At 29.5% G+C, this 16,407-nt stretch overlaps 1 protein-coding gene across 2 annotated transcripts; it reads left to right on the top strand.

Moving 5' to 3' along the window:
- Positions 1–7,064: 7,064 nt before the first annotated feature.
- Positions 7,065–10,017, top strand: LOC120197891 (lipid phosphate phosphatase 2-like). 2 transcript variants are annotated; one of them, XM_039199288.1, is made up of 8 exons: positions 7,065–7,295; positions 7,471–7,624; positions 8,364–8,528; positions 8,747–8,834; positions 8,914–9,114; positions 9,343–9,531; positions 9,609–9,668; positions 9,771–10,017. In XM_039199288.1, exons 2-8 carry the CDS (start codon positions 7,565–7,567, stop codon positions 9,986–9,988), a joined length of 981 nt encoding a protein of 326 aa, XP_039055219.1. In that variant the 5' UTR covers positions 7,065–7,295; positions 7,471–7,564; the 3' UTR covers positions 9,989–10,017. The 2 variants fall into 2 exon arrangements, with proteins under 2 accessions (XP_039055219.1, XP_039055218.1); XM_039199287.1 differs by having other exon boundaries at positions 8,364–8,636.
- Positions 10,018–16,407: the final 6,390 nt, after the last annotated feature.

Below are 16,407 nucleotides of genomic sequence, written 5' to 3'. Positions count from 1 at the left end.
TTTTAATCACTTATTGTTAGAAAATAGCAACGATGCTAATATGATTTTACCTTCTTCTTTTTTTACTTTTTCACGTTATTATTACCATTAATATTTTAATTTTTATTTACCAAAATAATATATATGTAAAGATAATGATGATTTTACTAAAAAATAGTTTGGCGACTAAAATGAAAAAAGGATAATAGCTTGATGACTAATGGTATACTTGCCCTAAATTTATTTACTTCTATAAGATGATGTAAACTTAAATTTCAATGTATATAAGATGTAGTGATGATGATATATCTAAATAAATCTTGTATATTTGATGATGGAACGATTAAAAATATAAAAAAAATTAGGATAAACCATACGTAGGTTATTACTTATTAGTTAAGTTACAAATGGATTTTCTTTTATAATATAATTTACTCGTTTAATTAAAATATTATTATAAATATATTATTGGTTTTTTGAATATCAGATATAATAGTTAAATGATTGGTGCAAAAATAATTTTAGTCTTTACAATTTATATCTTGGACTATTTTAATCTTAACTTGAAATAATTCAATAAATTAAATCCTTCGTATTTAAAAATTATATCAATTTAGTATTCTTCTTCTTCCAAGTTGCTTGTTCTTTATTGTTCATCATTATCCTTACTTGAATACTTTGTTAACACGAGTTATATCAAACTTGATATTTTTAATTAATCCTAAACATATTTTTTATTATTATTTATAATTTTATGTTTTTGAATAATATATTAATACCATTTTATTCGGATCTAAAAATTAATATTATAAAATACAAAATTTACTTTAAAGTAATTATGCATTTAAATTTTAAAAATTATATATAAAAAATGCAAGAGAATTATAATTTTAAAAGTTGATTATATGTTATTTAATTTGATAATAATACTTGTATTTAAAAAATATCTAAATAAATAAGAATCTCACATAAAATTAATAACATTTTATAAAAACATGTAATAATATCATAATTAATAACACATAAATTTAACAAATCATATATATACATGAAGTATAAAATGAAAATAATAAAAATCTACATTGAGTAGTTTAATATAAGCTTAAAAATTAATTATATAAATGAATCATATATTAAAAATAATAATAGATATTAACTTTACATTTTGGTCAATTAAATTTTCTTTTATTTCAAAATCATACTTAGATTTATATTTTGATTTAATTTTGATCGCACACCGATTAAATTAATGATGATGATGATGTGTCACTAAAAGGTAATGTCATGTCATCACTATTTTTTTAATGTCATATCAATATTTATGTTAATTTTTAACTGTGTGTAACAGAAATGAAACCAAAACATAACATTAGGCATTATTTTGGGGAAAAATAATTGAGTGACCAAATGGAACATAAGTGATAGTTGAGATACAAAATATGTAATTTACCCTATATTTAGTTTACATATATTTTTGGGTAAACTACATGTTTAGTACCTAACTATAAATTTTTTTCCATTTTGACCATCCAATTATTAGTTTTTTTCAAAGATCACACCTAACGTTACATTTTAGTTTCATTTTGGTTAACACACTATTAAAAAATTAACAGTACTACTAACGTGGTAATTTTAAAAAAAATTCAGTGATGATACAATATTATCTTATGGTGACACATTAACATCATCGTTAATTTTTTAAAGATAGGTGACTAAAATTAAACTAAAATCTAATATTATGTATGTTTTTAAAATAAAAATAATTAAATGACCGAAAACAAAAATAGTTAAGGTACTAAACGTTTAGTTTTTCCTATATTTTTAGAGGCGGAATTTGGGAGTAGTTGGGGTTATGGCCTTCCCATCCTTGACTGCCTTGCAACTTACCCAGTCAGCTCCATATTTGCGTCACGCTTTCTGTCCATAATGTAGGCCCCGCACGCACGCGGACTAAACTCTTTCAAGTATTTGGATTGGAATAACTCAATTCAAATTCTCATCTAATAATGGATTTTTTTATTCATGGAAAGTACTTTTAAGGTTATTTTAAATAAATAAATTATCTTCTACATCTTCTAAATCAATATTAGAATATATTTATTTTATTTATTTAATATATACATTTATAGTTTTTTTTGTTAAATATAATTACTATATTTCTAAAATAAATGTTGAGGTTTGAATTCACACAATATAAAATCACATAGACAGTTGTAGTCATTCATCGAATTAATAGATCACAATATATATATCAATAACATAGGTTGTGATATATTAATATTATTATTTAATTTTTTATACCTTATATTATTATAATATTATTTATATTAATATGTTTTTATTAATAATTTTTTCACGTACAAAAATGTTACTTTGAACGACAAATATTCTAATTAAAATAAAGATGTCTCTGTTTTTTTGTTGCAAATTGCAAGTAAAATGAGCATAGCCGTGAAATATGTGAAGGATGCATGCAAATTGGCCAATTGTGAAGGGGGCACGAGATATTTGCCGGAATATCACCATTATCAAAATTAATTATCAAATCAATATTTTTTAATTAATTCATGAAATACTATCTTTTTTATACGACACTCCTTCAAAAGCGTTATGAAATATCTAAAAGGAAAATATAGATAATATATTTTTAGACAAATTTTGAAAACTTTTTTTATATTTTTACCCCTTGTTAGTTTTTAATCACATAAATAAAGACGTGTTCTGTCAATTTACAAGACATAAAAAGATGTGATTTCGAAAATTAATAACACGAATTAATTTTGAAAACGAAGATATTCCGGTAAATAGGGCGGCAGCGGTGAATGAATCCTGGTGCAAAGGCAAATGTAGGAAATATCGGAGGAGATTGCAACCTCTTTAGGGAACACTTATCCATTCACTTCTGCCATTTTCTTTTATTGTTTATTTATTTATTTATTTTCCGACACTGGGTGCCTTCAAACTGGAATTTCCATTTTAGCCATCAAAATCCATCTATTCCCTTAAAATTCATGTTTCAATAATAAAAAAAACAATAATTGTTTTCCTCAATCAACTCACTCAAATTAAATATCTCACTGAACCCGTTAAAAGATGTCAATAATTAAAAATATATATTATTTTTCTTAAATATTATGAGTTCGAATAATTTTGTATGTAAGTACTATGTATTTTTAATTAGTTAAAAAAATTAAATATATATTACCTTGTAACACCCTCAAACTATTTTTTTAAAAAAATTAAATATCTCACTATTTATTTGTTGGTTTTTTTACAAACAACTCAACAATTCTAATCTTAATCCTGAAATATATAGTTCTCATTTACAGTATAACCAAACATTATCTTAAATTTAATATTAAATAAATAAAATTTGTAGACTGATAAACTATATATAAACAAATATAAATTCATTTAACAAATTACCCTAAATAATAAGATGATAAAAATTATATATAAATTTATCAATATTATAATAATCTTAAGTATTACATTATAAATTGTTTATTTAAAAGTATATATATTATTAAAATATATAAATATCTAATACCAAAAAATATTTATATTATATAAAATATTTTAAACACGTACACATATTACCAACTCTAAGCATGCATAATATATATATATATATACTAATAACTAGTTGTCTAGTGAGATGAGATATTAGATCTCTTAAAAATTGTTAGTTGTTCGAATTTTGAAGTTTGCAAATGAAGCAAATTAAGTTGGAGTGGTCGCTCTTGCCTTTACAATACACTATCTGAATCAATCATTAATAAATTGAAAACTAATGGTTATATATATATATATATATATATATATATATATATACGAAATGTAAATCTCAATATTGAAATTGATTTTTATGTGAACAAAGTTTTTTTAGGGGTGTATTCGGTTCGGTTTTTTATTAAAAATTGAACCGAATCGAAATAAACGATTTTTCAAAATTTAAACCTAAACCGAAACCGAATGGTTAAAAAACTGAAAAAATCGAAACCAATTTTTTTTGTTCGGTTCGATTTTTTTAACGGTTCAGGTTTTTCGGTTCGGTTTATCGGTTTTTCAATGAAAAAGTCATTTGAAACTATAATTTTTTTTAAAAAAATTGCCTATTCGGTTCAATATGGAATAAATGATTCCATATGAAAAATCCGAACCGAACCGAATCAAAAGAATTGATACTTTAAACCGAACCGTATAATGTCAAATCAAACTAAACCATTTTACTCGATTCGTATCGATTTTTCAGTTTTCTCGATTTCGTTGTTCAGGCCTAGTTTTCTTGTAGGATCAACTACAAAGGCATGAGCTCATTGGGCAGGAGATTCAGATGCAACGAAATTTGGGTCGAATCATTAGGTTGGTTGAACATATTCTAGCCTGGGATTTGTCAAAAACAATAATATGACCAAAATAAACATGAACAATTATATTGACGTGTTATCATAATATAATATTATATAAATATTAATATCATTATTAATTTTTAATAAAGAATGATAATAAAATAATCAAGACGCAACATTAAATATAAACTAATACCAATAATATTTCTAATTCATGGAACCAAATTATATATTTGGTCCATATAGTTTTATTCAGGTAAGAACTCTGAATAAATGATGAATATTTAATCAAAAATTCCCTTGGACAAAATAACGTTAAAATTAATCATCATTGAAGAGATAATATTTACCGTGATAAGACTGATTACCCAAGACAATATTGGCACCAACCCTCAATTATTTGCTAATCCACCAATTGCAATATTGCTGTGAAAACTTGTGTTCTCCAGATTATGACGTGGCTCAGACATAGAAGGTGAAGGATCTAATTTTTCAAAGTATGAGGGTTAAACTATATTTTAATATTTATTATGTGCAAATATAATAGGGTAAACTACGTGTTTAATCAACCAACTATTTGATCGGTTATGTTTTAGTCACTAAACTATTTTCTTTTAAAATCCTACCTAAAGTTACATTTTGACTTTATTTTGACCACTAATCATTAAAAAACTAACGTTGATACTGGCATGTTATCATAAGATAATGTCACATCATTATTGAAAAATATAAAATGTCACATTTGTAGTTATGTTAATTTTTAATAGTGAGTGATCAAAACAAAACAAAACGTAATGTTATGCATGGTTTTACAAAATAGTTTAGTAACTAAAATGAAATTATATGAATAATTAGGTGATTAAATACATAATTTATCCAAGATAATACTGTTTTATCTGCTTTTGTCTTATGTAATTTTATAATTACTACTAGATATTTTTCTAGAAAAATATTGGTCAAAATTTTGTCATTATCCTTATATTACGTACAAATTGTAGTTTTAATCCTCATTCTCTAGTTTAATCAATTTTCCGTATATTTTGCAAACTTTGAAAATTCAGTCTCGTCTTCAACTGTATAAGAATGATATTACTAAATTACAAGATTTTAAATTATTAAATAGAGAACAAAAACTAAAAATACAATATAAACGTTGTACAAAGATCAATAATAGAATTTGATTCTATAAACGAACTAAGTGACCTTGGTGGTAAATGAATTGTTGTTATTCTTTGATGTATCAGGTTCGAACATTAGAAATGTCAGGGGTATGAGTGTTAAATATCAAATTATTGAGAATTGTCTTTGAACATACATTATATTGTATTTACCCCATATTAATAAAAAATAAAAAATATATGGAACTAAAATTTCAAAATTAAAAATATTAAATTAGAGTTTTAGAACTAAATTCACAATTTACATATAATACAAGGACTAATATTTTTTCATTTTTTTATTTTTCATGATGTAAAATATTATTAGACAACTTTATTTTTTATTTTTTTTATTTTAGGGTGAATACAATGTATTATCTATTTAAAAATTCTTAGCAATTTGACATTGAACGCGATACTCGAACCTGAAATTTCAAGGAATAACAACAATCAGTGGTGGATTAAAAAATTTAAGAATGAGATCCAAAATGTTAATATTCTTTTCTTACAAAAAAAATGCGTATACATTTTATTTTTATTTTTTTAACACATTAAATTAAATTTATCTATTTTTCTAAAATAATGAAAATACATTTGGTCCCTTAGTGGATTAATGTATCAATTCCTGACAATTCTTAATAATTGAGATCTTTTGGTTCATGTAATTTTATTTTAAATAATAAAGATTTGTGTGAATTGTATTATTTCATTAACTATTTATATTATTTAATTTTTTAAAATTTTACATGTTCAAGTGAATTTAAGTTTATTATCGTTTAAAAAAAGTGTATTATCGTCACGCGTATATATTAATATTATTATTTAAATATGTGATGATATTGGAGTGTTTAGATGATTTATAAGTTTAAAAATTATAATTATTTTAATTGATTTAAATTTTATTTAATTCGTAATTAATCCTGTTTCTCATAATATTAAAAATAAGTATTATATATATTGAATAGTATGAGATAATTAAAAAATAATACTTATTTATAATTTTTATAATCTATTAACAATAGATCTAATGAGACAATCCAATAGATTTTAAATATTATATATTAAAAATAACTAAAATATTATAAAGAATATTAATTATTTTGATTTACTTGAAATTTAATTTTTTTAATTCGTAATTAATCCTGTTTTTCATAATATTAAAAATAACTATTATATATATATTGAATAGTATGAGATAATTAAAAAATAATACTTATTAATAATTTTTTTAATATATTAACAATAGATATAATGAGACAATCCAATAGATTTTAAATATTATATATTAAAAATAACTAAAATATTATAAAGAATATTAATTATTTTGATTTACTTGTTTAATTTTTTAAAAAAATGTTTTAAATTTTTTTAAATCAAACTATCATTCGATAAATATGTAATATTAATTTATGAATAGCTTAATATGATAAAAAGTAAAGAATAATAGATTCACAAAATTCAATCCTTGGGAATTAGAACAAAAGCAAAGCAAAGTATCAAAACGACCTTTTCCTTCCAATCCATTCCACCAACCAAAGAAAGACAAATAAAAACTGCATAAATTGTCCGTCACCCGCTCATTTCATTTCACTTCAAAGCCAACTGTCTCTCTCTCTCTGTCTCGTTTAATGCCTTGTCTTTCTTGTTTCCAATTAACTGACTCCAAGTAGAGAGAGAGAGAAGCTTGTTGGGTTTCTGATTTTCCATTTCTCCATCGGGAAAGTTTTAAAGTTTCCAGGAAAAAAACATAGTATTAATAATTATATATACAACGTTACGGTTACGATATATGTATGCTACTATGCACTCGGTAAGTTTGCGTTCGCTTTTACTTTTGCCTCGATTTGACCTTTAATGGCTTCCTTATATCCTCTTTCTTTTTTCTTGCTTTGAATTTGGGAAGATGAAGATCCCTGTCGCTTTGTTGTTGTTGTTTTTTTTTTAATTATTAGTATTATTAATCATATGCCGCCGTGTTTGTTTCCTCAGTAAATCTGTATATTCCATGCTTCGTTGGTGTTGGAAACTTTGAATCTTCATTCTCGTTAATCTCTTCGTGTTGTTTTTCACACCATCATGTCTTGGAAAAAACTGGGTTCGCTTTTCTCTTTTCTCAATTTCCAGCGTATTTTGCAGGTTTGTTTCTTATTGTTCATAAATTTACAATTGCCGACACAAGAATTTTCAGCATCATTTAATTCTTTGATTTTTCTTTTCTATTTTCGAATACTTTTGCATGATTTTCTTGACTTGTTTTGGTCTTATTCTTTTCTGTTTTTGTATCTGATTCTATTTCACTTTCATACTATAAATCACGATTTTTCTTATAGAAAGTGTTAGGTGTACATGATACGACAAATTATGTTTTCGGCAGATGATATTAATTATCTAATAAAAAGTATTAATTTTGCACGATTTAACTTAATTCAGTCATTAAATTAATTTTTGTTGTTCGGAGGTCATGAGTTTATGCAGTAGCGAGGGCAAAATGATTAAATGTTCATTGTCAAATAGTTGAGAGTTTATAAGTCTTATTTTATAACATAAATTTCATTTGAAATTTTCTCGTGATTTATACATTTATATGGCTGAGGGTCTCGACTAATTATTAAAAATTTTGAGTTTTATTTTGTAACTTGACTCGAATTTGAAATTTTTAACATTGAATTGACTCGGAAAAAAATTAATTTTTCGAATCAAATTTTACAACTCCTATATATTATTATGTAAAATATGTTATTGTAGTTGTGTCTCACTTTAACCCACATCTTAATCTTTTAGAAATTTAGTGTCATCTTACAAACTACACATTTGTGACCATATTTCTTGGTGCTCATATGACTTAATATATATGAATTCTGTGCTGCCTCATCAGCGGCGGCGACAACAGCAACAGCAGCAAGAGGAGTCGCCGTTGCAGTTGGGGGGAGCTCAGGTGGCCCCCCAGCACGGCAGACATCCGATCAAAACGCACGGAGCCAAAGTGGCAAGGGATCATTTACATGATTGGCTAATATTAATGCTTCTGGTTATGATAGAGGTTGGTTTGTTCATCATCCATCCATTTTATCGCTTTGTGGGAAAGGATATGATGGCTGATCTCAAGTATCCCATGAAAGACAATACTGTCCCAGTTTGGGCTGTTCCTGTAAGATACTGCCATCTTCCTGGTTTCTGTAGATTACACTAAGCATTTCTGTTTCATTTTGTACTAATAAATGAATGTTTAGAGGATTCATTTGCTTATGTTTGATTCAGATTTACTCGGTTTTGTTACCGATCTGTGTTTTCATCTTCGTGTATTTCCGGAGGAGAGATGTGTATGATCTGCACCACAGCGTTTTAGGTAATAGACATTTTGCTTTAAGAAATCATAAATGAGGAGTATTTTATATAATGGATTGGATCACCATGTTGAAGGGCAGGCCTGTTGTTTGCGGTACTGATTACAGCTGTTATCACGGATGCAATTAAAGATGCTGTGGGTCGGCCTCGACCAGATTTCTTCTGGCGTTGCTTTTCCGACGGGAAAGATGTTTATGATCGATGGGGTAACGTTGTTTGTCATGGAAACAAAGCCGACATAAAGGAAGGACACAAGAGCTTCCCAAGCGGTCATTCGTCGTGTAAGTACTGCTCTATCTCCCCTCTTTGTTTGTGCCATATATTTATTTCTTAAGTAAGATTAAGAGTTCAAATTTTGATATTACAAATGAAAAAATATGGGTTCGGAGGGTCATCTATAGTAGGTCTTTGTTAGGAGTGGTTATTGAGCAAGTCACGCTAGTTTGGTTGTGCTCATTAAAAGAAAAGGGGTATCATTCCAACACTTGGAACTTGCACTTGCACTGCAGGGTCATTTGCAGGGCTAGGTTTTCTGTCACTCTACTTATCTGGAAAAATCAAAGTATTTGATCGCAAAGGACATATCGCCAAACTCTGTATCATTTTGCTTCCTCTGCTCGCTGCATCGCTGGTTGCCGTTTCTCGAGTTGACGACTACTGGCACCATTGGAACGATGTCTTCGCCGGTGGTTTTCTTGGTATTTTTCTCTCTTTTATAGATACTCGTGTATGTTTCGGAAGAAATTACGTCTGATTACAGAATCCGTTGTTACAGGTCTTGTCGTGGCTACATTTTGCTACCGGCAGTTCTTCCCCAACCCGTACGATGATGATGGTAAATCCTTGTTTCTCCTTGCAGCAGTGTTAGTGGACTCTGTTGCTTTCTCTTAATTTCTTATGTGAAGCCTGCAAAGATATATTGATGTGTGTTATACAGGATGGGGGCCTTATGCTTATTTCGATGCATTGTTGGAGGAATCGTTAAATGATAACGAGGATACCGCTGCTCAAACTACAAATGCGCTCACGGCGCAGGCTATGGAGGTTCATGTTGTAAATCAATCACATCCGTCGAACGAAGATAACTTTTCAACACCGGAATTGGATTATGGATCAACTTCAAGATTTGACGATATAGAACTAGGAAGAAGGTGAACCACATGGAATTGCAGTCGACTCTTAAAATTTGTTGGATATCTCGTCTTAAAACTCCAACTTATAATTTCACTTCTGAACAGGGATTGTAAATGATGGAATTCGAATTTAAATGTGTGTTATTTTAGTTTCGGGTAAATCTCAAATGACTTAATATACACATTGGTCCCTAAAACATGGCTTGATTCTCATTTTTGCCTTTTTTGTTTGTTAATATTATCCTTAATTTTAGTTACCCTAATCGTCACTAAATTTTAGGACTTGTATTGATTTTCCCATTGAACTTTAATCAATTCTAATAATTTTTTTAAAGAAAAGTGAACCTCGTTAAAAAAAATTTCGTAACTTGATTAAACGAAAAGCTCGATCATGAGAGCAGAAGAGGAAAAGAGTACACAGGGCCGTGGCTGGAAGGCGCAAAGGGCCCAAAAAAATATATATAGTAGCGTTTTACCAATAAACGTCACTATAGATAGACCTATTGCGACGTTTTTTAAAAAAAACCACTATTATTGCGGCTTTATTGATAAAACGCCATTATAGATGGATTTATTGTGGCGTTTGTCAAGAAAACGCCACTATTATTGCCCGAAATCGAATATATCTAGAAAATAGGGGTACAAATTTGTATAGGACCCCCGAAAACCCTGCCACGGCCCTGAGAGTACCCATGATTTATTCATTGCCATCGAGGTTGAGACTGCATCCAAAGTTTACTGCCAGCAACACATAATTAAACTAACAACATTTACCAACATGCAAGAGTGCTATCTAACTGAACTCAAATGAGAGCAGCAACACGCCTTGCTCTACATTGATATTCACACCACAGAAATGGAGAGGGTCTTATATATAGCAGTTTAGGCTTCGATTAAGGCACTTGATTGTTAAATCAGAAACGAAACGATGACGTAAACATCATTTTTCATTTATTTATTTTTTCTATATAAAAAGTTTTTTTTTTCCTTTAAAATAAACCCTAAGCCACTACTGTCTATCATCATTGTCATTGTTGTTCTGACGACTTTAACCTATAGTTATTATCACCAGAATACTCCTATTCTCTCATTCTTCCTTTTTGTTTGATCAGATTTTCAACACTCAAATCGAAAAATCCATTGTCATTATCGTCACCTAACCTCCGATGACGATGATTTCTTTGTCAAATGAAAGTCTTTTCCCTTTCCTTTTCATATTTATGGCTGAATATATAGGAGAATGCTTCAAAATTCTCATAACTATTGACGAAAATCATAGTTAAAACATTGTATAAGACCTCAACTTAGTTTTGTTTGTGTTTATTACTTGTAACTGTTTTTCTTTTAAAATACTCCTGAAACTATAGAGTTATTTGGAAATGATTGTTGTTTTTGTATATATATAAAAATAAGTATGTTTATGTATTTTCGAAGAAATAAAAGGAAATGCAATGTAATTTATCTTTATTTCATTGAATTTAGATTTTCAAAATAGTATAAATTGAGTATATAAATATAATATTTATAATTATTTATTTAGTATATTTGATTCAGAAGTGAATACAATAATTAATTTTAGAAATTTATAAATTTGAAATTCATTTTTATATTTTTCAAATATATAATTATAATAAATCACATTATGATCATCCAACCACCACAAACGGTATGTTTTGGTTCCATTTTGATCACCTACCGTAAAAACATTAACGACTCTGTTGATTTGTGACCATAGGATGTCACATTATCATTGAAAAATATAAAAATATCACATCAGTAATTCAGTTAATTTTTTAACGATGGGTGACAAAAATGAAATCCAAATGTAAGATCAATGATGATTTTAAAAAAAAATTATTGAATGACCAAAACAAAATCAAAGTAATAGTTGAATGACTAAATATGTAATTTACACTCATTAATATTGTATAGCTCAGGAGATATTAATGTATTTATAGTATTGTACTCATTTCAAAGTGCTAACAAATTGATCTATGTATGCTCTTTTATAAAAATTAAAATTTGAGTTTTTACAAGGAGAATGAGTACAAACATAATAATCGAAAATTATAAATAAGCATATAGTAGTGATATTAATATTAATTATTAAATCTCAACCTTCCCATAACATAGTCACCTTCTAATTATAAAATAATGGAAAAAATAAAATAAAGGAATAGCTGTTTCTCTTCAGAATCTTAACAACGAATTCTTTAATTAGTGAAAATGTGTGTCGCTTTCTCTTAATTAAAAAGATTATTTTGTGGCTTAAAGATAGAAATGGATATAAGATCTAGATCTATGAGGTTTGATCCAATTTAATTTTATAAGGTTAGATTTTTAAAATTTCGTATTTATGTTAGATCATTTTTTTGAAGTATTATATCTGATTAAGTTCATGTTTATGTTAAAATATTTTTGACCTGATTTAATCGATGAAAGAATATAATCATTCTTTGTAATATTTTAATATCTCTATATTTTTAATTAGGTCTTATTTTTAGCTAATAACATATATGTGTCCGTCCAGTTGGATACAAATTTTCACCTTACAAATTGGACCAGACAAAACTTTTTTTAAATTTAAATCTAATTAAATGAAATATTCTAATTAAATTAGATTCAATTAAAAACTTAACTCAATCTAACCTATAACCATCCATGCTTAAAAAATAAAAAGAAAATTTTTTCCTCAGCTTTATCAATTTGTCGAAGGTATTTTTCCCGAAAAATCACCGGTGATCGATATATTTACCGATCTAACACCGGTCATTTTATATTTTCTGATCTAACACCCGTAGCAGTAAAGTGCGCCCCCTGAACTGCGCTATTTGCTGATTTGGCGTCACGTGGAGTATAGCACGCCCCCTGTACCGAACTATACGCTGACTGGGTTACACATGGGGTATAGCGCGCCCCTACACCGCGCTATACGCCACGTAGGGGTATAGCGCGGATCAGGGACTGCGCTATACGCCGTACCAAAATTATATTTAACGCGGTCCCTGGTCCGCGCTATATAATAATTACGTATACCGCAATGCAGGTACCGCGCCTTATATGTTTATAAATACCCTCCTCGGGTTACGTTTCTCACATCTCCTCTTAACTTATAAATTAATACAACAATTCCGTCAACAAGTAATAATTCTGGCAATCTTCTCATATTTGATTTAGAAGTACGTGCGATTTTTCGTTATAAGGTAATTTTGTTATAATTTTTTAATTATACTTATTGTTTATTTATTATCATTATTTGAAAAAATATTATACTAATTATTTTGAATTAATTTTTATGTTTGTAAAATTAAAAATCGGGAGCATACGTCGAAATAGTTTTGCGGTGCAGGTAATAATATAAAATTATTTTATTTAAATTATTTACGTTGATGTGTAAAAAATGTATTATGTTATATTTTCGTTCATATATAATTTATTTAATCAGGTTTGTTTCAGTTATTTTTTTTTGCAGATATAATATTGCCGCACTTTTAAACTCAAAGAATAGCGTGACTTTCAGCTATTGTTTATTATGATGGTGAAATTCGAGAAGATGAAACCGGCATTGTTTTCGTATCAAATGAGCGTGTTAAAATATCATTCAAGAGAAACATGACTCTTGAGGAGCTGATAACGAAGATTTCGAGGAAGATTCATGTTGGAAGTAGTAGAAGAATGTCGTCATTGCAGTACAGATTTCCAACATCATTGTTGCCATTAACTTATACAGCGTTCGAACTTTCGAACAATGATGATGTTCAAATGATGGTTGAAGCTCAAAGTAATTATTCAGATGTTGCTATTGAGATGTATGCATATTTTGTTCAATTGCGTGCTATTCGGGGTCAATCATTAAGCTCCCACTATGGGCTGACTGAACAAGTTGATCAAGTTGACAGCCCGACTACAGTAATGTGTAATGATTTTAATGCCATAATGGGGAGACATTCATCCGCAACTCCATACGATATGTACCGAGGTAGGTCTACGAACAATCCGTATGGAAACACCGCGTCCAGTTCATGGGGAAGACATTCATCTGCAAATTTCTTTGACCATATGGAGATCCATCGACGCAACCATCTGTGCAGTTTCCATTTGACACGATGGCTTCAAGCTCCAGGGGGAGGCATTCGACTGCGAGCTTTTTCTATCTCAATGTCGATATGCCTTCTAGTTCAAGGGGAAGACATGCAAGTAGTAGGTTCTTCGACCTAAATGTGGAGCGCATGAAGGAACCATCATCTCCACTAGAAGAATCGCTTCGTGAGCCTGGTACGGATGGTGCTGAGACTGGACTATTCATTCACCCAGAATCACCGCAATTCAACTCCGATGATGATGATGTAGATGAAGTACCAGGAAATGTGACACAAACTGACCCTCCTGCACACATGTAGCTGATTATGGTGCAATGTATGGGCCAGAATTTGCGGATATACTCATCTCGGTGATTATGGTATTACTCATCAATAATAATGGTGAGTTCTTTAGGCATGGAGTTTCAAGCAAAGAAGAAGCGATGATGGCTATCAAAAATTACAATATCCGTAATTCTATTCAGTCCAGAGTCAACCGATCGACGACCGAAAAATATGTATGCTACTGTGCCCGACGCGAAAACGGATGCAATTAGATGGTTCGCGTATCGAAAATGAAGAGGAAAAGCAACATATGGAAACTAACAATATACAATGGTCCTCACACATGTTGTGCTGGAGGGGTCAACCAAGATCATCCCAACTTGGACTCTGAAGTGATATGCCAAGCCATCATGCCCATGGTAAAAGCAAGCTCTCATATAGTTGTTGCAGTGTTGATTTCAGCTATACAATCGCAGTATGAGTACACTGTCTCCTATAAAAAAGCTTGGTTGGCAAAACAAAATGCCATTGTCAAACTTCATGGTGAATGTGATACATCTTACAACGAACTTCCAGGTTGGTTTAGGCTGGTGCGGACGTTGAATCCTGGGACAATTATGGACAATTGTGGACTTCAAAACCTCCTATGCACACCATAATGATTGAGTTCTTCGCAATCGATGTCAATTCTATCGGGTTTTTTTGGAGTTACCCACAGTGTGTTAATGCTGCCAAATACTGCAAGCCTGTGGTCCAGATCGACGGGACTTTCTTGTATGGAAAATACAAGCAAATTTTATTATTGGCAGTTGTCCAAGATGGCAATCGCAACATTCTTCCAGTTGTTTTTTGTAACACCCTCAACCCGTATCCGACCCGGATACAAGTCGGAGGTGTCACATTGACTTTTCAAACTTTAATCTTTTAACGAAAACCAATGAAATTTAAAACTTTTATTAAAATAACATTGTCACTGTACACGAGTTAACCAAAACAAGACAAAACTAATCAGAGCATTTGCAACTACCACTTTTCTTACATGCCAACACACTACATACAACAAAATACCTACTGTGACTTTACTTCTTATCTGACCGCTGAGTAGAGATAGATTGATCTGCAAATTCCTATTCTTGATTCTCCTGCTCTTCGAAACCTACGTGTAAAAACACTTACACGCTAAGTCATAGACTTAGTGAGGCATATTACATAATAAAGAATTACTAAAATAAACAGGTCGTCTACTATCCAAACACAATTATATCATCCACATCATGTATTATACCACATATGGCCAATATAAATCATAATAATACCATATTAAGATACAATTATATACATCCTCGTTATGTCTTATTTAAGCCCATACACACTATTGAGAACCCAAGGTATACGAGTATTATGAGGTTGTGCACACGTATGCTGTCACCACAGCTCAATGAATATTCTGAAAGACCTATCCAGAGGTCATAAAGATCCTCAGTAACTATCCAGAGGTCATAAAGATCCTCGGTAACTATCCAGAGGTCATAAAGATCCTCGGTAACTATCCAGAGGTCATAAAGATCCTCGGTAACTATCCAGAGGTCATAAAGATCCTCGGTAACTATCCAGAGGTCATAAAGATCCTCGGTAACTATCCAGAGGTCATAAAGATCCTCGGTAACTATTCAGAGGTCATAAAGATCCTCGGTAACTATCCATAGGTCCCGAAAAACCTAGGTAAACTATCCATATGTTCCTTAGAACATAGGTATACTGTCCATATGTCTCGAAAGACATAGGTAGTTCTTCGACTCTTGGCATATCAACTATACTTACAGTTCTCATAACTCATATCATGACATTGTCTTTTACCTTATTATATATTCATACATCATATCACATTTTTCTTTTTCTATAGCTCTTTATCACATGTTCATATGATCATTATTACCTATACCTTTTCATATAACCATTACATACATACATACATACATACATACATGTCATCATTTATGTTTTATCATACTCCTATTATTATCCTTCATCTCTTTTATCTCTTATTCATTTTTCATCCAATAACTTAGATAAATGT

The sequence above is a fragment of the Hibiscus syriacus genome, unplaced genomic scaffold (genome assembly GCF_006381635.1).
Source record: "Hibiscus syriacus cultivar Baekdansim isolate YM2019G1 unplaced genomic scaffold, ASM638163v2 tig00117056_pilon, whole genome shotgun sequence".
NCBI lineage: Eukaryota > Viridiplantae > Streptophyta > Magnoliopsida > Malvales > Malvaceae > Hibiscus > Hibiscus syriacus.
Note: the sequence above shows the minus strand (reverse complement) of the source record. Positions and strands in the feature narration are given on the sequence as shown.

Excerpts from the sequence above, each read along its gene's own strand:
- LOC120197891 (XM_039199287.1), top strand. The coding sequence starts at position 7,565 with ATGTCTTGGAAAAAACTGGGTTCGCTTTTCTCTTTTCTCAATTTCCAG. Across the intron at positions 8,637-8,746 it reads TCCCAGTTTGGGCTGTTCCT|ATTTACTCGGTTTTGTTACC; the intron begins GTAAGATACTGC and ends TGTTTGATTCAG. Across the intron at positions 9,532-9,608 it reads CTTCGCCGGTGGTTTTCTTG|GTCTTGTCGTGGCTACATTT; the intron begins GTATTTTTCTCT and ends CCGTTGTTACAG.